The 22955-nt window shown below is 49.8% G+C and overlaps 1 protein-coding gene across 26 annotated transcripts in view; it reads right to left on the bottom strand.

The window, feature by feature from the left end:
* The window catches only part of SYNCRIP (synaptotagmin binding cytoplasmic RNA interacting protein), a 509168-nt gene that overhangs the window by 178947 nt on the left and 307266 nt on the right, over nt 1-22955 (bottom strand). For all 26 annotated transcript variants that reach the window (XM_085611064.1, XM_085611075.1, XM_085611073.1 and 23 more), the window contains one exon: nt 5706-5855. In XM_085611064.1, the coding sequence (XP_085467190.1) occupies nt 5706-5855 (150 nt within the window). The remainder of the gene's footprint in view (nt 1-5705; nt 5856-22955) is intronic.

Consider the following 22955-nt stretch of genomic DNA (forward strand, 5'->3'; position numbering starts at 1 on the left):
GATCTGGGTGCTGAATTTCGCCATGGTTCTGCGTTAAAAGTGCGGGTTTGATCCGCAGCCTTTGATGCGGCACCACGGAAAGTTCTAGAAAGGTGGTGTACCATGGTTGGCGCGCCCATGTGGGAGCAACTAGGATGAGTGTTAGTGAGTGCTGTCGCAGTTTGCGTGCCACTAACGGTATCAATGGCGCTGGGGGAAAAGCGTACGCAAATCTGCCGGACCAGTTCATCCATATCGCATTGCCCTGAGACTGCGGATGTGGGAACCTGGCGGCAAAGCATTGGCATTTTGCGTTTTCGTTTGTGGCGAATAGGTCTATCTCTGGTTGACCCCACTGTTAGAAGTACGGTTGGAGTACTGACGGATGTAGCTCCCACTCGTGCATCTGGTGGCTGTGTCTGCTGAGCAGATCCGCCATCTGGTTGTCCTTGCCCGGGAGGTGTTCCGCCATGAGGAATATGTTCCTCTGAATGGCCCACTTCCACATGCTCTGAGCCAGATGAGACAACTGTGGAGAGTGTGTTCCTCCCTGCTTCTGTATGTAGTACATGGCAGTCATGTTGTCCGTCCGGATCAACACGACTTTGTTGCATAAGTGTACTTTGAATGCCTTTATAGCTAGGAAGATTGCCATCAGTTCCAGAACGTTGATGTGCATCTTCTTTTGTTGCGTCGTCCATAGTCCCTGCACTGTGTAAGTGAGTACATGAGTTCCCCAACCCTGGAGAGAGGCGTCCGCCGTCAGTATTATTTGTGGAACAGGCTCTTGGAACGGTCGGCCCTTGCAAAGGTTTTGTGGATTCCACCAATGCAGAGAGTTGTATGCCCTACCGCTCACCAACACTAGGTCTTTTAATTGTCCGTGAGCCTGATTCCATTGACGTGCTAAGCACTTCTGAAGCGGGCGCATATGTAGTCTCGCGTGCGGGACTATGAAAATGCAGGAGGCCATCATGCCTATCAACTGCATGAACACTCGCGCAGGAAGGGAGTGTTGAGGTTTGAACTTGGAGATCAGCAGTTGCATGCTGTTGATCCTCACTAAATTTGGCTGAGCTGTGGCTGCCAGAGTGTTTATGGTCGCGCCCAGGTACTGTCGTACATGTGCGGGTTGGAGATGTGATTTTGGGTAATTTAGTGAGAATCCCAGACTGTGAAGGTGAATGGTGAGGGACATGTGGCTGGCACATTGCTGGGCTGACTGCCTGAACAAGCCAGTCGTCCAGGTAAGGGAAGACGTGAATGTGTTGTCTCCGTAGATGTGCAGCTACTGTTGCTAGGCACTTGGTAAAGACCCTGGGTGCTGTTGTTACTCCGAAGGGGAGAACTTTGAACCGATAGTGATGCCCCTGAATAGTGAACCTGAGATATTTCCTGTGTGATGGGTGTATGGGTATGTGGAAATGCGCATCTTTTAGGTCCAGTGTGGCTAGGAAGTCTCCCTGACTGAGTAGCGGGAGAACCTGCTGTAGGGTGAGCATATGGAAATGCTCTGAGAGAATGTAGGGGTTGAGGGGTCTCAGGTCTAGTATAGGTCTGAGCGAACCGTCCTTTTTTGGGATTAAGAAGTACAGAGAGTACACCCCTGTCCCCTGTTGGTTGACGGGCACGACCTCTATTGCACCTTTTTGCAGCATACTTAGCACTTCCTGCTGCAATAATGCCAAGTGCTCTACGGACATAGGACGGTGCTTTGGCAGTATGTTGGGTGGAGTGGACGTTAATTCGAGACAGTAACCGTGCTGGATAATGTCCCTGACCCACCTGTCTGTGGTGATGTTTTTCCAGGCTGGCAGGAACTGTTGGAGTCTCCCCCCGAAAGGTGTTATGTGGTCGGGGGGGCAGGGAGAGGGCGTCACTGTTTGTTTTTGGGGGAGGACCTGGTGTTGCCGTAACCACGTCCTCTGCCCTTGGTGCTGGAGCCACGGTATCCATGTCTGGTGGTTTTATCATAGTTACTTTGTGTGCTCCCTCTAGTGTACTGCTGCTGTGACCCCTGACCTCTAGCTGCTCCTCTATTCCCGGGGCGACGAAAGGAGCCACTACGAAACTGCTGCGTCTGCAGAGCCCCGATTTCGCAGTGTCAGTTTCTTTTTTAATTTTCGAGGGTAGTGTCAACTTCAGGGCCAAATAAATAGTCTGGGTTGACCGGTTGATTTAAGATATTGTTCTGAACTCAGGCTTTAAGCCTGAGATTCTCAACCATGCGTGCCTCCTCAACATGACGCTTGTGTTGATTGCCCTCGCCGCTGTTTCGGCTGCATCCAGTGCGCACTTGATGGATGCATTGGTAAGGAGTTGTCCCTCTCTGATAAGGAGCTCCGCTGCCTCTTTATATTCATCTGGCAAATGTTGTAGTAGTGATTCTAGTGTGTCGTAGTGGGACCTATCATAACGGGCCAGGAGTGCCTGTGTGTTGGCAATGCGCCAGATGTTTGCTGCTTGCGCTGCAATCCGTTTGCCTGATGTCTCCAGCACTTTGGACTCCTTGTCTGGGGGAGGAGCATCACCCGTTGTTTGTGAGTGGGCTCTCTTGCGAGCATTAGCAACAACCATGGAGTCTAAAGGTAACTGACCCCTAATGTACATAGGGTCTCCGGGTGCAGGCTTGTATGTCTTTTAGATCCTGGGGTTCAGCACCCGTGCCCTGGTTGTTTCTTTAAAAATGTATTTTGCAGGTTTTAGAACTTCTTTTAACATGGGCAGAGATTTGAGTTTTTTCAGAAGAGGCGAAAGTGTCCACCAAGAAGTCTTCTTCGACAGTGTCAGAATGGAGTTCTACTCCATGATTGGCAGCAGCCCGTTCTATGAGGGCATTAAAGGCAGCAGTGTCCTCTGTGGGAGATGTCTTTATGTTATAAAGCTGCGTGTCATGGGTATCTGGTGCGGTGCCCTGGTCGGTGGGGTCATCCCATGCCTGATCTGGGTCTTGCAAGTGATCATCAGGATCGATATCCCCAGGGTAGGTGGTATCATCCCCTACATAGTCCTCTACTGCGTCTGCCTCTGAAGGCGTAGGAGGAAAAGGACGGTGGATCCTGATGGAAGGGTTGAAAGTGTTCATGAAGCACTGGCTCTGATCCTGCCGGCAATTTGTGTTTGAGAGGAATTTTGTAGGAGTCCAATCCCCTCTCTGGCGTGATTTTCCGCTTGCCGAGCATCAACCTACCAGTGTTGGCGTCGATAAATTGTGGCTGTGAAGGCTCGAAATCCGTTTGTCCAGTGGATGGGGACTGTTTGGCGGACACGTGTCCGAATCTCAAACATTTTCGGCTCCGTGGGCGGCGGCAACCCAAACGTGATGTTGGCCGGCGCAGAGTGTGCCTTCGCAGCCTTGTGCGTGTCGGGACCAGACGTAGAGTGGAGGGCTGCCCGTTCTCTGATGCGTTGCAACGATGCCGAGACCTGTTGCACGGTGAACGCAGATGGCTCCTTGGAACCGATCGGCACCTTGGCGGTAGGCGTCGAAGCGGCATCAGACTTCTTTGCAGTCATGGGGTCATCGATCCGAAGGGAGGCATCGACGATCGTCGAAGTCGATGACTTGGCAGGCGCCGCCATCTTCGACATCGACGCAGACGGGGTGGCCACCTTGACTTTGGTGGTTTGGGCCGTAGTCTTCGGTGCCAGAGGCCGAGGCGCCTTGTGTGGACCGAGGGCCTTCTTCTTTGGCTCGGCACCCGTATCCGCTGCGGTGAGCTCGGCACCGAAATCCCTTTTTGCGCGGTCGGAGCCGATGACCTTTGCCGGCGAAGGAGTGGAAGGCTTCGAGGCCTTCGAGCCGATCACAACCAGTTTCACTTTCGGTTTCGATGGAACTGGTGCGATGGATGGTTTCGGTGAAGGGAATCCAGTCATCTTCGATAATAATGGCTCTTGCGAAATGTTCGAGGCCGGGCCTGGAGGCGGGGCCGAAGAAAAGTGAGATTGATCTTGGGTAAGGCCCGAAGGCGATCCCTCGACCTGAGCCTTATAACGACTTATTTTTTCGGCCTCCGTATAGACGGGTTGGCCTAGCTCTTCGCTGGAGCTATCTTCCTCGGCCCCAAGGGCCTCATTGTAGTCTCCTACCTCTTCGACGACTTCTTCTCCCTGAAATATCACCTCATCGTCGTCTTCCGATCGGGAGTCGTGTTCGGAAGCGGGGCTGGAGTCTACGTCTTCTACGCTCTCGGCGTCCTCGTCTTCGGTGCTAAAGATGTTGGCTGGGGCAGGTGGCGATGGCTGCGCCTCCAATCTCGCTGCCCGTCGATTCCGGAGAGTCTTCTTCGAGCGGAATCGGGCACAGGCCATACATTTCGACTCATCGTGATCCGGTGAGAGACATTTGTTGCATAAAGGGTGGACGTCGATGTGTGGGTATTTCGCGTGGCATAAAGGACATCTTTTGAAGGGAGTCCTCTATTCCGTCGTCGTTCGAAGTTCGAACCAAGCGGATCCGAAAAGCTTGAAGAAGGTGCTAAAGCACTAAAGAAACTAGTCGATACCGAACGGGAACAGTACCGACGATAACTAAAGGCCTTTTGGCCTTAAACTGAATTTTCCTAACTTGAGCTAAGATAAGCACATCCGAACCCAACGGCGGAAAAAAACAATCTAAGGATGGAGAGGATGCCCATGCGCACTGTAGTCCAGTGGAGGAGCCACCTATCTCATGATACTTCGAAGACTCTTCCAGGACAACAATGTGCAATCATCCGGACCCAACACTAGGCGGCGATCTATGCAGATATGAATTCAGCAGCCCACATGCCTCGAACTGACAAGTCTCCCCAATGCCACACAATTTATAACTCAAATATCTTTAAATATATTTTGGAAATTCAGCTAATGAATTCTGTAAGTACACAAATTTCTGTTGAGCAAAGATGTCTAATTTAGTAAAGTTTGTTTCACACAAGAGCTACTTACAAGAAGGTGGGGAGCTACCAGTAGCTCACGACCTACTTTTTGTCAAAGCCTAACTTAGAAACTTTTTTAAGAAAACTGCTTTCAAAGTGTCAAATTTGCTGAATTTACCAATGCTTCTTTGCAATTACTTGAAAAGTCTGGATTTATTCTTCCTTGCTAAATCCAAATCTCTAGAATCCTTCAGTGTGTTTTTCACTTTGGAGTCAATATTTTTTATAAAAATATAAGCTATTTTTCTTTTAAAAATCGCTGACAGATTTGAGAGTTGAGTTTGTGGTGTTGTATAAATGCTTTACACTTGTTCCTTTGTTGAAGCCGGACTGCTCAAAGCCAAAGCTACCCAGGGTTGAGCTAAGGTTTGACAAAGCCTAACTGGTCCTACGGAGGTGGATAGTGTATTACAGTAAAGTCTCACCAACAGACCATATAAACACATTCCATTTCCTCACAGATACTATATACCTCACCGATTCTATAAATTACCTAAATGTCAAATAGTAAATTCCAATGTGATGTGTCGAGTCATTCAGTAATCAATTTGTATGCTGCAGGTGTGCTTTGGGGGTCACAGAAGGGCAGTTTGTGCTTATCAAATAAAATTACATCTGGCAATTAAAGTAGCCCCAGATTGGTGTGCCTACATCTAACTGACGCCAGATCAGTTTGTAACCAGCAATTCATACAACCAAAAAAGTACATTTAATAGTATCTTAACACAACGAGCAGGAGAATGATTAGGTCCATTTATTTATTTACAGATCTTGCACATGAGTCACATATGCTAGCAAACTTACCCTTACTGCTCCATCTCTTTCATCAAAGTGAATAAAGGCATAATCTTTCAATTTCTTAACTCTTTCTAATTTGCCATATTGGCTAAATGCCTTTTCTAATATTTCTTCGGTTACTGTATTAGCAAGGTTGCGTACAAACAGCACTTTCACCTAAAAAGAAAATATAAATTTATATGCCAATAACGTAGTAAAAACATGTTACATACAGTATCTCTATTTAGCCACTTGAGAATCTTCAGTAAATGGTTGTACTAAAACGGTCTTATCCATTAGTGCTGTGTAGACTATTCACCTCAATGTTAGTGTCTCCTCTGCATCCAATGATGTTAAAAGCATTAGAGTGCCATTCCATTTACAAAAGTTACAGTTACATTACTTCAAGCACACTTATAGATCTAAAAGGAATGCCTCCAAGGAAGGAAAGGGTACTCACTTGCAATGTAAATTCCCCACCCTAGGAATTAATTTCGGTCATGCTCATTAACAGTCCCAGACAAAGAAGTCAGGAGTGATACTGGAATTGCTCCTCCCCATGAACTATGAAAGCTGTGTTCATGCTTGCAGGACATAGTCAGCGGACGCAATTGCATGTTCACTTTACTTTTCTTAGCTCAGCTGGCACACCTGCTATCCCTTGGTCTTGCGATAGCACCAACCGGCCCGTAGTCGTTAGTTGAGTGTGTGGCAACCTTGAATCTAAGATTGCCAGGAGTCTTTGCTAATCAGGAAGTCGAGTGGCTTGGCACATAGAATTAAGATAGCATGAGAACAGCTTGGGGCCAGTGCCGCAGGTAGCGTAAGGAAAATGCTACTTACCCAGTATGCATCTGTTCTTGGCATATAGAGCTGCAGAGTCATTTGCTGCGCATAGATCGCCATCTAGTGTTGGGACCGGATGTTAGCACTTTTTTTCCTTTTAGAAGTCATGACATTCCAACTTACCTCTCCAACCGGTGGCCGCCTCCAGAATATCTTCGTGCCAGAGCCTGCAGTGTTTGTTCAAACCGGAGAATCCCCATTGAAAGTACAGGGCTCAAAAAATTATTATTGGACCTGCAGGTCTAGTAATTTTTAAAAAAAATACTCAAACTGTAATGCACTTGCAGGGGAGTGGAATTTTCCAAATAATCTAGTTGTCCAAGGGACAAAATGCCACTGAGATCTACATGTCCTGTAAAATCCACTTGTCCTACCTACCCCCGTTCCACATCAAACCTAAGGGCTTCGGCTGACAGAGAAACATTAATATATTTTTGCTTTATTAAAATCAGTAAACCATTGAATGCTGTGCAATAATAATGCTAAAGGAAAACTTGTCAAGCGATATCGCGTCCCTGCCCCCCTGCGCCACCTCCCCTTAACCCTGACGGCAATTCTTTTATTTCTATTCCCCTTTTTTTCCATTTTTTTTGTCTGTGTATTTATTCCCACAAAATACGTACATTTCAATCCATACGTAATGTACTAATTTACCGTCACCCTTGTAAAAACGTATGGGTGGGATATTAAAGGTGTCAGCCAGCTTGCCTCCTGCCATTTCCCCCTCACTTTTGCAGCTGGCCAGACGTGAGCCCTACGTTCCTTGCGAATCGGTAAGTTGTATCGAAAAAGAAACAGCAAAGTTGGGAGCTTCCTTTAATAATAAGAATCGTTTTTTCGCCAAATGTACCCTCTTTGCAACATTAATCAATTTTGTAATGCATTTCTGTCCGTGTGTTTATGCAGTTCTGGGCTGAAAGTTAATAGTTCACTATTCTATATTAGGACTTTAAGTTATAAATTGCAAGTCACCAACGGATGTCTCTTTTGAAAGCATTAATCTGCAGATCTGTTTCCATCTGCGGTATGAAGGCTCCGGACCCGCGATGTTAAACCCGCGTTGCGATGGCAGCGCGTGAATCTGAATTAGTTGTAATGGGCGTTTCCCCCATGAAGCGGTGGTCGCGCAGCGCGCCTGCTTGCGATGCGCTTTTTTGACGTCCTCATCGGAGGCGCCGAGGCGGGCCAGGCCTAGGCTTTTGTACTAATTAATTTACCCACGCACGGTTGCTAAAAATAAAAAGAAAAGAAAAATCGCAGCACACACTTTACACACAATTCAAGCGGGCAAAACTGCTAATTTTACCTGAATGCTTATTGCAAGCCTCGTGGCGGCCACGGACTACTGCTTGCAGAGGCTGAGTGACGTTTCACTCACCCAGCCAATCACTGGCTAGAGCCCAGTCATGGGCTGCTAGCCAATCAGATGCCGCCAAAGGCTCTCTACAAGCTTCGGATTGGCTGTGAGCCCCAGAGTGCCCACAGCCTGTTGTTTTAACGTGATTAAAACGTGATTAATGTCTACATGTCCGGACACAGACAATAAATATTCTTGCCCGTCAATATAAACATGGTTCGGGCGTCGGGCGATATGATTTCCCCCTCCCCTGAAAGTCATCAGAAGATGCGTCCACCTCACCTTCTCCCACTTCCTCCCTATAACGCTCCTCTTCCAAGACTCTCTGGGCCCCTCTCCTTGAACGAATCCGAGGAACCGGCGTCGCCGTACGCGGAGTCGGAGGAACCGAACGTGGAGTCGGCGGCGCCAGGCGCGGAGCCGAAGGAGTCGGCAACGGCGTTGAGGAAGGCTCCGAAGAGGGCCGCTCCAGCCGAAGTCTAGATGGATCACCAGACGGTGCCAGAAACTGCCACGAAGGAGCCATCGGCAAAAATGGCATAAACTGGGCCTGAGCATAATGCTGCGGCACCCCCAAGGTGTATGCCATAGGACCCACGGGACCAGATGGTGCGCCGGATGGGAAGGCAGCCAGATGAAAAATCCCATACATCGCATTAAGGAAATGCGTTGAATCCGCAACCGGTGCCGGGAACTGCAGATAAGGGATTGATTCCGAATCCGGTCGAGGAGTACCCGGAACCAGAGCCAAAGTGTCCTCACTAGGCGCCGCAGGAACAGCTGGTCCTGGAGAAAGCTCTCTCTTTTTCCTGCTCAGCGTCAGAAGCAGAAGACTCCACTGGCGCCGGTGACTGCGCCGGAGACTGCGCCGGAGACTGCGCCTGGGACCGCGCCGGAGTCCGCTTCGGCGAAGGCGACCTCTCTGGAGATCTCCTAGGAGATGAAGGAGATACAACATCCTTACTTTGACGTCGAGGCGACGGCGATCTCGAAGTCTTACTCCTCGAAGACCGGCGTCGAGAGCTATGCTTCCTCTTCTTGTGTTTCTTCGACTTCGAAGAGTGCGAAGTCGACGACTCCGTCCTCGATTTCTGCTTCTTCCTACCTCTTCTTTTCTTCTTTGCTTTGGCCATGATGAGTTTGGCCTCTCTCCTTCAGGGCCTTGGGGTTCATTCTTCTGCCGCTGGAACAGTCCTCCACGCCGTGGTCAGAAGAAAGACACCACAAACAATCCTCATGGGGGTCGGTCATTGACATGTGACCCCACATTCCCTACAAGGTTGGAAACCAGACTTCCTCGTCGAAGACATGGTGAATCCAGAAACAATAACCACTACAAGACTACAAAGTAGCAGGAGAGTGCTGGAAAACCGCTACGGGTCGACGGCGCAGAAAAAAGGGAACCGACGTCAACACGCCGACGTGGCTCTCTTATGGCTCCTGTGACATCATACGGAGTCGCGAGCAGAGCCGAAGCATGACGTCCACATCGACGTAGAGAGCGGGGGAAAAAAGTTCAGTGGAATGCTGGCGCAGGAGATATTCACAAGGTGAGGAATCCACTGGCAGATGTATCCATCAGAATTCCTCTTCTTACCAGCTGCAGGGCAGGTCTTCTTTCTTCTAGCTCTTCTTCGGATTTTGGAATCTGGAATCTGGGGAAGGAAGGTTCAGGGTGGCGGTAAATACTAGATTTAGGGGCGTTACAGGTAGGTGAAGGACAGGAACCAATGGGTCCCTGTCCTGGGGTGGGTACACCCCCTATCCTGCCTCTCTCCTGTGGGAGGTGGGCAGTAGCCTAGTACTGATTGGGTAGGGCTCCCCATCTTCAAGATGGCGAGAGCCCGGAGACGTGCTTCTCCTCGCCACCCTCACCTGAGGGGTGGGGTTGGCAGGGCTGGCACATCTCCTGTCCTTACTTGGAGTTTCCGGCCAGGCTTCCCACCAGAGTGGGGGGTCAGAACCGGTGGGGGCGAGTTGCTGAGTACAGCAAGTGGCCTGGAGAAGCTTCCCCCTGCCCATCTTGGGGGAGGAGACCTAGCACCTCGCCCAGGATGTGCTTTGTTGCAGGCCCAGGAGAGCAGGGGGCTCTCCACCCAGGGGTCCAGCAACATGTCTGCTGTGTGGCAGTCTAGGCAGCCTCTCAGACAAGACGTGGATTGTAGGTTAGGTTTCAGGGGGCATCTCTAAGATGCCCTCTGTAGTGCTTTGTACATTAATTCTTACACTGGCATCAGTGTGGGTTTAATGTGCAGAGAAGTTGGATACCAAACTTCTCAGTCTTCAGTGTTGCCATTATGGTGCTGTGGAGTTCATGTTTGATGAGCTCCCAGCACCGTATACTCTTAAATGGCAGCACTGCACTTACAGTGCCCAGGAATGGACCTTGGTAGTGTAGGGGCAAAGGGCTCATGCTCCTGTGCCCACACCACTGGCATAGTGCACCCAGCTAGAGGGGTGGCTGATGTATGCCATGGCAGTGTAGGTGGTGGGCATGGCACACAGGGATGTGTGCCATGTCGACTCTTTGTTTTGTCTTGTACCCAGACACTCAGCCTGTAAGGGCAGTGTGTGTGTGTGTGTAAGGGTACAGATCCTCTAAAGGTGGCACATTAAGTGCTGCAGCCCTTAGAGACCTTCCCTGGTCACAAGGCCCTGGGTACCTAGGGTACCATTTACCAGGGGCCGACATGGGACCAGGGTTTGCCAATTAAGGTTTTAGGGAAGGAACATAGGCCCTGGGCACCTGAATGGCAGGAGTCCAGGGCACACTCAAAGTACATTCAGCAAAAAGTGGGGACATACCATGCAAGAAAGATGGCACTTTCTCACAGCTGTGGAGTATAGGGAGTAGTTTGGGACCCATCCCCCTGTGCAGGTTTTTGGGCCCTTTGGAAGGGTCAGACTTTTTCATTTGGGGATTCTCACCACCTTTCCCCTGGGGAGGTTTTGTAACCACTTTCTTCTGGTCACCCCCAGTGGTTGTCCTAGTCACCCTAGTCTTGGCCCAGTGGTCGGCCTTCTTTCCCAATTCTGGGGGAGAAATTAGACCTAGGTCTACCAAATGCTGATTAACTTTTCATTCGTGCAATAACTTAAAATATGTTCCTTCATAAACAAATTGTAAAGTCCAGTAAAGTCATGCACATTGTGTCCAGTTAACCAACCATCCAGTGTCTTTATTGTGCAGTCTACTAAATCAATCCAGGACTGGTTCTGGGTTTTGAGAGCCCCCCTGAATCTAATTCTGTACTCCTCAGTGGTGAGTCCAAATCCCTCAAAGTTTTCTTCATGAGCTCATAGGACCCTGCATCTGGCCCAGAGAGGGTCAGAAGCCTGTCTCTGCAGTTACCAGAGAAGAGTTCCCACAGGAGTGCCCCCAGAGAGGTTTCTTCACCTTTCTCATGTCACAGGCCCTCTCAAAGGCTGTGAACCATTTGGTGATGTCATCACCCTCCTCAAATTTAAGGACAATCCCTTTGGGGATTTTAGGATCATAAGATTGCTCTTTATCCTTGTTATTTGTATTGCTGCCACCATTGATGGGCGCCAAACCCACCTCCTTTCTTTATCTTTTTCCAGAGCCAGGAGTCTGGACTAACAGGCAGTCCTCCTCATTGAGGCTGTCCTCAATGCAGTCATTGGAACCTGACCCACCTATGTGGCCTCTAGGGGTTGATTCTTTGAGTCAAGCGTACAGGGACCCTTTCATTCCTAGGAAGTGGAGGCGGGTACCCATCTCCATCCTACTCACCTCCTTCCTCTTTTGGTTGGTCATCACCATTTTCAGAAGAGTGGGCCATACCATACTCAGCCAACAGCTCCTAGAGCTTTTGTTTGGTTGGCTGTTGGCCAATGGCTAGGTTTTACATAAGGATCCTAACTCCTGAAAAAACAAGTGAAGGTAAGGGGTGAGGTCAAGCTCCTCAACCATGTCCTCTATGCCATTATGGTTATCTTCACTAATAGCTGGGTTCTGTTTTTGAGACAATCTAACAAAGTTCTAACCCCTCTACCCTTGACTATAGTGACTTATTTTCTAAAATTCTACAGGGACTTAAGTAGGCCCTAACAAGACTTTTAGTAGTTTGGTAAAAAAAAAAATCCAATTTGAAAAAATCTGAATTCTAAAGGCAATTTAAGAGTTCTGTCGTGTGATCAGGTGGTAACCAAGTAGTCCAACAAATGCACGTTGTGTATCCCACCGCTGATCCACCAATGTAAGAAACTGGCTCTTTATATAATGCACCAAAGTGTGGTACAGTGTGTATAGCGTCCAAGGGTCTGCAGAGGTTAAAGTTAGATAAAACCTTACTCTCTAAAGTGGTAGCTTGGTCGAGCACTAAGGCAGTATCATTGGACAGAGTTAAGCATTTGATGTACCCACTCAGTCAAAAAATGAATTCACACACAAGAACTGAACTCTAGACCACTCCCCAGTGATAGTGGAATTTACACTGTTCGGGCGCCACCCACGCACCTTACTCACAATTAGTCCCTGGCTGCTGAAAGTCCCAGACGTCAAGCAGGAATTACTCGAACACACCGCTAATTATTTTACAGAAAACGTAGGCTCAGTGGACTCAGCGCAATCGGTGTGGGAGGCATTCAAGACGGTAGTAAAAGGTCAGGCCCTTGCCCTTAAGGTGGGATACACCAGAAAGCGACAGCATCACATTGACCGGGTTGAGGGCGACCTCCAGAGACTGGAAGACGATTGCAACATGGCCCCTTCGGAGGACAGCAGGCACCGTCTGGAGCTCAAGCAGAAGGAATATAAGATCCTGGTTAGGGAACAGATACAGGCCAAACTCAGGAACCCGACACATAGAATATACGAACTGGGTGATAGAGCCGGGAAACTGTTGGCGTGGCTGGAGAGGAAGGAGCAGGGGGGAGAGATGGGTGGCCCAGTTGACTCTTGGGGACGCAGAGCAAGTCACTCACCCGGGGGAGATAGCTGATGCATTTGCAGACCACCTGGAACGCGTTTACACTCCATCCACTTCAAACACAACGGAAGACTCCCATCAGCTCCTTGAGGATAGTGACAGAGGGGCACTTGACCGGGACTTGACAGACCTAGAAATCCAACAAGCGATGAGTTAGATACAGTCAGGCAAGCCGATGGGACACAACGGGATCTCCATTGAATTTCTAAAAAGGGGCAGCTACTCAAGTAACGCCCCATCTGCAGGCTATGTTTGAGGAAAGCTACGAGAAGGGTCTCCTCCCGGAGGACCTGCGATTGGCGTCCATTGTTGTAATTAGGAAACCGGGTAAACTTGCCGATGCCTGTGGCTCCTACCGCCCCATTTCCCGAATAAACACGGAAGCAAAGATCCTGGCAAAAGTCCTTGCTCTCCTCACCGGTCCACCCAGACCAATCGGGATTCATGCCCGGGAGGAATACGGCGCTCAATATCAGACGCCTCCACAACGTCATGGCGCGCCGGGAATTCATTGAGGAGGACGCGGTGGTCCTCTCTCTGTACGCCTCGATGGCGTTTGTTTCCATCGAATGGCCTTATTTATTTGAAGTCTTGAGGCGCATGGGCTTTGGCCCCAAATTTATCGGCTGGGTGCTGTTATTATACACAGATATCAGGGGGCAGGTACGAGTAAATAATTATACATCTAGATCCTTCCCTTGGAAACGGGGAACGAGACAGGGTTGCCCCTTCTCCCCACTGCTCTTCTCTGATGCTGGAGCCACTTGCGGCCTGGATCAGGCGAGATGTTATGGTTAGGGGTTTGAAATGGGTGGAGGGCCACAAGGACCGAATATCATTATATGCAGATGATATCCTGCTCTATATTGCGTCCCCTTACAGATCCCTTCATAGGGTGTTAAATATTTTCACAAATTTTGTGAAATACTCGGGCTATGACAAACTGGAGTAAATCTGTGTTTGTTCTGAGGGGTCAGACTCCCTGCCTGCCCTCGGGATATGAAGTGGAGGTCACACTGGAAGGCTGCCGCTATTTGGGGATCTTTGTCACTCCGGACCCCCAGCTTTTCTACGACCGCAACCTCGCGGCCCCTCTGGCCAGACTGCGGGCAGATGTTCAACACTGGCGGTCACTGCCTCAATCTTTAATCAGGCGAGCTGCACTTTAAGATGTTGGCCCTTCCCAGGTTTCTGTACATCATTCAAAATTGCCCCCACAGGCTCCCAGACGCTTATTTCTCCCGGGTGGAGAGCGAAATCCGAACACTGCTATGGGATGGTGGATCCCCTCGAATAGCCATGAAAAAATTAACTAAAGGGTGGTATGATGGGGGCATCGCCCCCCCCCCCCCCTGATCTCGGTCTTTATTATTGGGCCTCACAGCTGGTGGTGGTGAACCATTGGATTTACAGATTCCCGGTGGACCCGGCGTATATCCTGGACAGATACCAGATGGGGAGGGCGGGGTACCTGAAGGCACTGTACTCTACCCCTATAGCCGCCTCTTTGATAACCCCTCGTGAAGGTGGACTGAGTGGGGGATTTGTACGAAGTGGACGCGGTGTCTGAGGAGTAGCCTCTAGATGTACTTTGAAAGGAAGAGCGGCGAAAGGAGCGTCTAGGAGGGTGTGACTGTAAGGCTCCCATAGACTTCGCCGTATCCGTCTTCATTTTTTCTAGGGCTTCATCCACCTTTGGGCCAAATAGATGTTCCTGGTCAAAGGGATGGTTAAGGATGGAGGTTTGTACCTCCGGTTTAAACCCTGATATTCTTAGCCAAGCATGGCGACGGAGGAGGAGGACGCTGGTATTGATGGCCCTGGAAGCTGTGTCTGCCGCATCTAAGGCACAGCGTATAGAAGTGTTGGTGATACTCTTTACCCTCTTGAATTAGTTCATTGGCCCTAGCTTTATATTTTTCAGGGAGGTGGTGCATTATGCTTTCTAACTCATCATAATCTGGCCAATAGCGCTTGAGTATTGGCGATATGCCACATATTGGCTGCTTGTGACGCAGTGCGCTTTCCTGATGCGTCCAGTAGCTTTGACTCGGTCAGGTGGAGATGCTTCGCCAGACGCCTGGGAATTTGCCCTTTTGCGTGCCGTGGACACCACTAGGGAATCTAGTGGCGCTGGCCCTCTGATGCAGGAGGGATCTGTAGGGGCAGCTTTGTATTTCTTTTCTATGCGCGGGTTAATGACCCTGGCCCTAACTGGGTCCTTAAAAACTTCTGGCGCATGCTTTACCACTCCTTTAAGCAAAGGTAATATGGAGGTAGACCTATGTGTGGTGTCGAATGTGTCGAGGAGGAAATCTTCCTCTACGGGGTCGGTATGCAAGTCTACCCCGTGATAGTGTGCCGCCCTTTGAAGTAGATGGTGGAACCCCAATGAGTCTTCTGGTGGAGATGGCCTGGAGGGGTAAAGGTCATCTTGTGGGACGTTGGGGATATCAGGGATATTGTAGTCGTCCCATGGGTCTGGGGATCCTGTAGGAGTGGGAGCCCCTGTGGGTAGGTCCTGGGGGACATCCCCTATGTCATCATATGGGTCCCTGTGATCATCATCATCGTGTGGAGAAGGGGTGGGAGAACAATGAGGTTGAGGTGGAGATGGCGGAGGGGGTGGAGATGGCGGAGGGGGTGGAGATGGCGGAGGGGGTGGAGAAGGTGTAGGAGGTGGGGAAGGTATCCTGAACGGAGAGGTAGCAGAGTCCTTCTGTGGAGGTGGAGCAGGCTTCTCCAAATGTCTCTTTTTGGAAGAAAGTGTCAAATGTCCAGTTTTTGGATCCTTGGTGAGTGTTTTCTGCAAGGGATCCGGTGTAAATAAGTCCGGTGAGACTGGTCTGTCCGTCGGCGCCGAAGGCGTCGAGCCGTTGTCTTTTTAGGCTTTTCCGTGCCGGTTTGCTGTTTCGAACCTGGTTTGGGAACCTCCGGACGCTTGGTCAGCGCCGAGATGGATTTGGGCCTCGAATTGTCGGTGGCCTTGTGTGCTTTGGTCGGCCCCGAAGGTGGTGTCGGTACCGAAGAGCTGGGTTTCGACCCAGAGTGCTTCGGTGCAGAGCTCGGTGTCGATATGGGGGTCGGCTTCTTTTTCGGTGCCCAAGTGTGTTTATCGGCACCGGGGAGAGGCTGGCTCGAGCCCGAGCCGCTGGAAGGCTTGCTTGGCTTCTTCACCGGGCCCGAAGGTGGGGTGTTGGAAGCAGTGTCCTTGGTCTTACCTAGGCCCGGAGGCGAAGGTGTGACTGGAACCTTTTTCGGTGCCGGCAGGGGTGTGGGGGGGATCAGTACTCACGACCCTCTGCGCCGGGGTGATGTCCTCCACATCTGAGTCGTCGGCCTCGGAAGCGCTGACGAGGCCCACTTCGGTGAACCGCTCTGGAGCGTCGATGCCTTCTCCGAAGATGTCCAGGATCGTCGTCGAGGAGTACGCCATAGTTCTTCTGGCTCTTCGGTCCCGAATAGTCTTTATGGACCGGAAGGACTTACACGCCGGACAGTCTCGAGCCTCGTGTTCAGGGGAGAGGCAGAGATTGCATACCCGTGGAGATCGGTGTGGGGGAATTTGGACCCACATCGAGGTCACTTTTTAAATGGAGTCCTTTCCAATAGCCAGGACCGAAGAGGCCCGAAGGCCGCCGTCGACGACTGGAACTGAAGGTCCGTGCCGATGAGAAGGCGCGCCGAGTGAGGGAGATCGCAATCGAAACAATACCGTGGTTTGGGGTGAGGATTGCGCGTCGACTGTCGAACTGGAAGCTGTTCGGAACCGGAGCGCGAAGATCACATCCGAGCCCGATGGTGGAAAAAAAAACTATCTGAGAATGGAGCCGAAGCCCATGCGCAATACGATCCAAAGGAAGAGTCACCGACCTCGTGACTTCCAAAGACTTTCCAAGAGGAAAAACAAACTGCAAACATCCGGGTCCAACACCAGATGGCGATCTATGCACAAGTGTGTTATCTACAGCTCATACGCCTCGAACAGTTTGTTCTCGTTACTTTTGTAATCCAGTACTGGGCTCCTAGGCTCAGGGCTGGAACATCTATCTAACACAGGTAAGCATTTATGTTTTCACAGTTGGTACGATTTTAAAAGAATATTTGTAGTTTACAAAAATCGACACGTCAAAGAAATTTCACAGAAACACAGTCATGGATTTCCTGTGGGAGAAAACGGAGTTAGAGGTAAGTACGGTTGTGAGTACTTTGCAGGGTCAGTTCTGGGTACCAAGATCCAGCACTGGTATCTCTCCTAATAGCAGGTGAGTATTTCCGTTTGCATTACTCGTTGATTTTAGGTGAATATTTTAAAGTTTAGAAACTCTACACTTACAAGAAACTTCAGAGAAAACCAGTCAATGTTACCCAATGGAAGAAAAGTGAGTTATCGGCTTTTGGGTAAGTACTCGACTGGCAGAGTTAAGGTTCTGGGCACAGACTCCGGGGTCTCCTAGGGTCAGGTAAGTACAGTTGTTACACCTTCAGCGGCACAGGGGCAGCCGGGTGCAGAGTAAATTAGGCCCAATGTTATCCTATGGGAGACAGGGGGGCCTTGGTTGGTGGCTGCTGACTAGCAGGCCACGCGGCTGGGGGAGCTGGGCTCCTGGTCACTTGCTCAGGGCAAATGGGGAAGTAGGTAGGAGTAGATGTTGCACTGCCGGGGCCAATCGGGCGGCTGGGTGCAGGGTGCTTTTAGCCTTCGGGCGTTCAATGGATTTCAATGGAAAAGCTCAAGGACGAACAAAGGCTGCAAGATCAGGGACAAAGATTCTTCAGGTGCCACCACCACTTCGATAAGTAACGAATATGCTACTTACCAGTATGCATCTGTTCTTGGCATGTAGGCCTGCTGACATTCATATCTGTGCATAGATCGCCGCCTAGTGTTGGGTCCGGATGATTGCACATTGTTGTCCTGGAAGTATCACGAGATAGGTGGCTCCTCCCCTGGACTACAGTGCGCATTGGCATCCTCTCCATCCTCAGATTGTTTTTCGCCATTGTGGCAGTGATGGAGTAGATACAGTAAGTGATGACCATGTTATACAGTAATTCTGAGTGCTGCAGCCGCTACAGGCGCCGGGGAGGAGGGTGGGCGATATGAATGTCAGCAGCCCTACATGCCAAGAACAGATGCATACTGGTAAGTAGCATATTCGGTTCGAGGCATGTGGGCTGCTGAATTCATATCTGTGCATAGATTATATAGCAGTCCCTCCATTAGCGACGGCTGCCCGTGCCAGCTGCAGCAGTCTGAAAAAGAGTCTTGAGAACAGCCTGTCCTACAGCTGCCTGCTGTTTTGAATGCACATCTACACAGTAGTGTTTAGTAAATGTATGTATAGTGGACCATGTGGCTGCTCTACATATTTCCTCTAAAGGAATGTTCCCTAGGAAAGCCATGGACGCCCCTAACTTTCGTGTTGAGTGGGCTCTGGGAGGAATAGTTAATGTGCGTTTAGCTTTTGCATAGCAAATTTGAATACATTTAACGATCCATCTGGCTATCCCTGCTTTGGAAATGGCGTTGCCTTTGTGTTGTGGAGAAAAGGCAACGAACAGTTGTTTTGTTTTCCTAAAATCCTGTGTCCTGTCTATATAGTACATGAGGGCTCTCTTTACATCTAGTGTGTGGAGCATTCTTTCTGAGACATTTTCTGGATTTGGAAAGAAAACAGGCAGTTCAATAGTCTGATTCATGTGGAACTGTGATATCACTTTAGGCATGAACGTGGGGTCTGTACGTAGTACAACCCTGTTTGCGTGAACCTGTATGAATGGCTCTTGAATGGTTAGTGCCTGGAGTTCACTAACTCTTCTCAACGAAGTGATTGCCACTAAGAAAGCTACTTTCCAGGTGAGGAATTGAATCTCACATGAATGTAGAGGTTCAAAGGGTGGACCCATCAATCTGGTGAGGACCACATTTAGGTTCCACACTGGTGCTGGTGGGTGTGTTGGAGGAATCACTCTTTTGAGTCCCTCTAAGAAGGCTTTGATGGCAGGCACTCTGAATAAAGAGAGGTGTTGCCCGTTTTGAAGATAGGCCGCTATTGCGGTTAGATGTATACGGATGGAGTTGTATGCTAGATTGCATCGGTATAAGTGTAGCAGGTAACAGATGATGTTCTGAATGGATGCGTCCAGCGGATTAATGTCATTGTTTTTACAGTAAATGACAAACCTTTTCCATTTAGCCGCATAGCAAGCTCTGGTCGTGGGTCTCCTGGCCTCCTTGATGATATTCATACATTCTGGAGGCAGGTTCAGGTAGCCAAACTCTAAGACTTCAGGAGCCAGATCGCCAGGTTCAGCTGTTGCGGATCTGGGTGCTGAATTTCGCCATGGTTCTGTGTTAAAAGTTTGGGTGTTAGCCGCAGTCTTTGAGACGGCACCACGGAAAGTTCTAGGAACGTGGTGTACCATGGCTGGCGTGCCCACATTGGAGCAACCAGGATGAGTGTTATTGAGTGTTGCCGTAGTTTGAGTGCCACTAGCGGTATTAATGGCGCTGGGGGAAAAGCGTACGCAAATCTGCCTGACCAGTTCATCCATATCGCATTGCCCTGCGACTGTGGATGCGGAAACCTGGCGGCAAAGCTTTGGCATTTTGCGTTTTCCCTTGTGGCGAATAGGTCTATCTCTGGATGACCCCACTGCTGGAAGTACGGTTGGAGTACTGATGGATGTAGCTCCCACTCGTGCATTTGGTGGCTGTGTCTGCTGAGCAGATCCGCCATCTGGTTGTCCTTGCCCAGGGGGTAATCCGCCATGAGGAACATGTTCCTCTGAATGGCCCACTTCCACATGCTCGGAGCCAGATGAGACAACTGTGGAGAGTGTTCCTCCCTGTTTCTGTATGTAGTACATGGCATTCATGTTGTCCGTCCGTATCAACACGACTTTGTTGCACAAGTGTACTTTGAATGCCTTCATTGCCAGGAAGATAGCCATCAGTTCCAGAAGGTTGATGTGCATCTTCTGTTGCTGTGCCGACCATAGTCCCTGCACTGTGTAATTGAGTACATGAGCTCCCCATTCCTGGAGAGACGCGTCCGCCGTCAGTATTATTTGTGGAACAGGCTCTTGGAACGGTCGGCCCTTGCAAAGGTTGTGTGGATTTCACCAATGCAGAGAGTTGTATGCCCGACCGCTCACCAACACTAGGTCTTTCAACTGTCCTTGAGTCTGATTCCATTGACGTGCCAAGCACTCCTGAAGCGGGCGCATATGTAGTCTCGCGTGCGGGACTATGAAAATGCAGGAGGCCTTCATGCCTATCAACTGCATGAACACTCGCGCTGGAAGGTAGTGTTGAGGTCTGAACTTTTTTATCAGCAGTTGCATGCTGTTGATTCTCGCTAAATTTGGCTGAGCTTTGGCAGCCAGAGTGTCTATGGTCGCGCCAAGGTACTGCCGTACGTGGGCAGGTTGAAGATGTGAAGGTGAATGGTGTGGGATACGTGGCTGGCACACTGCTGGGCTGACTTTGCCTGAACAAGCCAGTCGTCCAGGTAAGGGAAGACGTGAATGTGCTGTCTCCGTAGGTGTGCAGCCACTGTTGCTAGGCACTTGGTAAATACTCTGGGCGCCGTTGTTACTCCGAAAGGGAGTACTTTGAACTGATAATGCTGATCCTGAAGAGTGAACCTAAGATATTGTTTGTGTGATGGGTGTATGGGTATGTGGAAATATGCATCCTTCAAATCTAGTGTTGCTAGGAAGTCTCCCTGACTGAGTAACGGCAGAACCTGCTGGAGGGTGAGCATATGAAAGTGCTCTGACAGGATGTATTGGTTGAGAGGTCTGAGGTCCAGTATAGGTCGGAGAGACCCGTCCTTTTTTGGGATTAAAAAGTACAGAGAGTACACCCCTGACCCTCGCTGGTCCACAGGCACGAGCTCTATGGCTTCTTTCTGCAGCATTCTTAGTACTTCCTGCTGCAATAATGTCAAGTGCTCTGCGGACATAGGACGGTGTCTTGGTGGTATGTTGAGTGGATTGGATGTTAATTCCAGACAATAACCGTACTGGACAATTTCTCTGACCCACCTGTCTGTGGTGATGGATCTCCAGACTGGCAGGAACTGTTGGAATCTCCCCCCGACCGGTGTTATGTGGGCGGCGGGCAGTGACAAGACGTCACTGTTTGTTATTGGCGGAGGACCTGGTGTTGTTGTGTCCTCGGCCTCTGCCTTTGGTGCTGGATCCACGATATCCACCCCTATTGTTTTTATTATAGGTACTCTGTGTACCTCCTTTACTGTACTGCTGCTGGGACCCCTGACCTCTAGCTGCTCCTCTATTCCCGGGGCGACGAAAGGAGCCACTCCGAAACTGCTGCGACTGTAGAGCCCCCATAGATTTCGCAGTTTGTGTCCTTTTTAATCTTTTCCAGTGTAGCTTCAACCTCTGGGCCAAATAAAAAGTCTGGGTTGACTGGTTGATTCAAGATATTAGTTTGAATCTCAGGTTTCAAACCTGATATTCTCAGCCATGCGTGCCTCCTCAACATCACACTAGTGTTGATTGCCCTTGCTGCAGTGTCAGATGCATCCAGTGCGCATTTGATGGACGCATTTGTAATGAGTTTTCCCTCTCTGATGAGGAGCTCCGCTCCATCTTTGTATTCATCTGGTAGGTGTTCTAGCAGTGTTTCTAGGGTATCTTAGTGTGACCTGTTGTATCGGGCCAGGAGTGCCAGAGTGTTGGCAATGCACCAGATGTTTGCTGCTTGTGCTGCTATCCTTTTGCCTGATGTTTCTAGCACTTTGGACTCCTTGTCCGGAGGAGGAGCATCACCTGTAGTCTGCGAGTTAGCTCTCTTGCGAGCATTAGAAACTACCATGGAGTCCAACGGCAATTGACACTTAATGTACATTTGGTCTCCGGGGGCCGGTTTGTATTTCTTCTCTATTCTCAGGTTCAATACCCGTGCCCTAGTGGTCTCCTTAAAGATGTCCTTAGCATGTTTAATAACCCCTTTTAACATTGGTAGAGTCTTGACCGTTCTTTCTGATGTGGAGAACGTGTCCACCAAGAAATCCTTCTCCACAGAGTCAGAATGAAGTTCCACTCCGTGATTGGCAGCCGCCCTTTCAATTAGGGCGTTAAAAGCAGCAGTATCCTCAGAGGGAGATGGTTTGATATTATAAAGATGAGTGTCAGGAGCATTTTGTGGGTCTCCTGGGTCATTAGGGTCTCCCCATGCTTGATCCTGGTCTTGCTGTTGTTCATCAGGGTCAGTATCCACTGGATAAGTGGTATCATCCTCAATATAGCCCTCTCCTGCATCCGCCTCCGAGTGTGTGGGAGAAAAGGATGGTGGGTCCTGATCATAGGTGTGGTAAGGTTCTACAAGCACTGGTGTTGAACCTGACGCCATTTTCCTCTTTAGTGGAATCTTGTATGAGTCCAAAGCCTTCTCTGGAACAATTCTCCGCTTGCGGAACAGCCTACCAGTGTCGGCGTCGATAAACTGGTCCTGTGAGTCGTCGACATCGGTTCTTTCCGTGGACACTGTCCTTGGTTGTTCGATACTCTTTCTAAGTTCAAATATCTTCGGTGCCCCTGGTAGTGGCAATCCAAACTTGATCGGTGCCGATGCAGACTGAGATTTGGCGACCTTTTGCGGTTCGGGACCCGTTTTCGGTTCGAGAGCGGCCCGTTCCATGATGCGTTTTAGGGACTCCGACACCTGTTGCAACGTGAATGCAGACGGTGCTTTGGAACCGATAGGCTCTTTGGAGACAGGCCTCGACGCAGTCTCCGGTTTCTTTCCAGCTTTCGGGTTTTCGATCCGAAGTTTGGGATAGACGCCCTGTTGATCCAATATTTTGGCAGTCTCAGCACTCTTCGGTGTTGATGTAGTCGGGTCGACCACCTTGACCTTGGTCGTTGGTGGTCCAACCTTCGGTGCCACAGGCCGTTGCGTCTTCTTGGGACCGAGGGCCTTCTTCTGGTTCTCGGTGCCGAAGTCCTTTTTCGGTTTCTCGGTACCGAAGTCCTTCTTTCTTTGGTCGGCTCCGACGTCCTTCTGTGTCGACGGATTGGAGGGCTTCGAGGCCTTCGATCCGACCTGAACCAGTTGCACTTTCGGTTTCGATTTGACCGGTGCTG

This window comes from Triturus cristatus, chromosome 6, assembly GCF_964204655.1.
Source record: "Triturus cristatus chromosome 6, aTriCri1.1, whole genome shotgun sequence".
Taxonomy (NCBI): domain Eukaryota; kingdom Metazoa; phylum Chordata; class Amphibia; order Caudata; family Salamandridae; genus Triturus; species Triturus cristatus.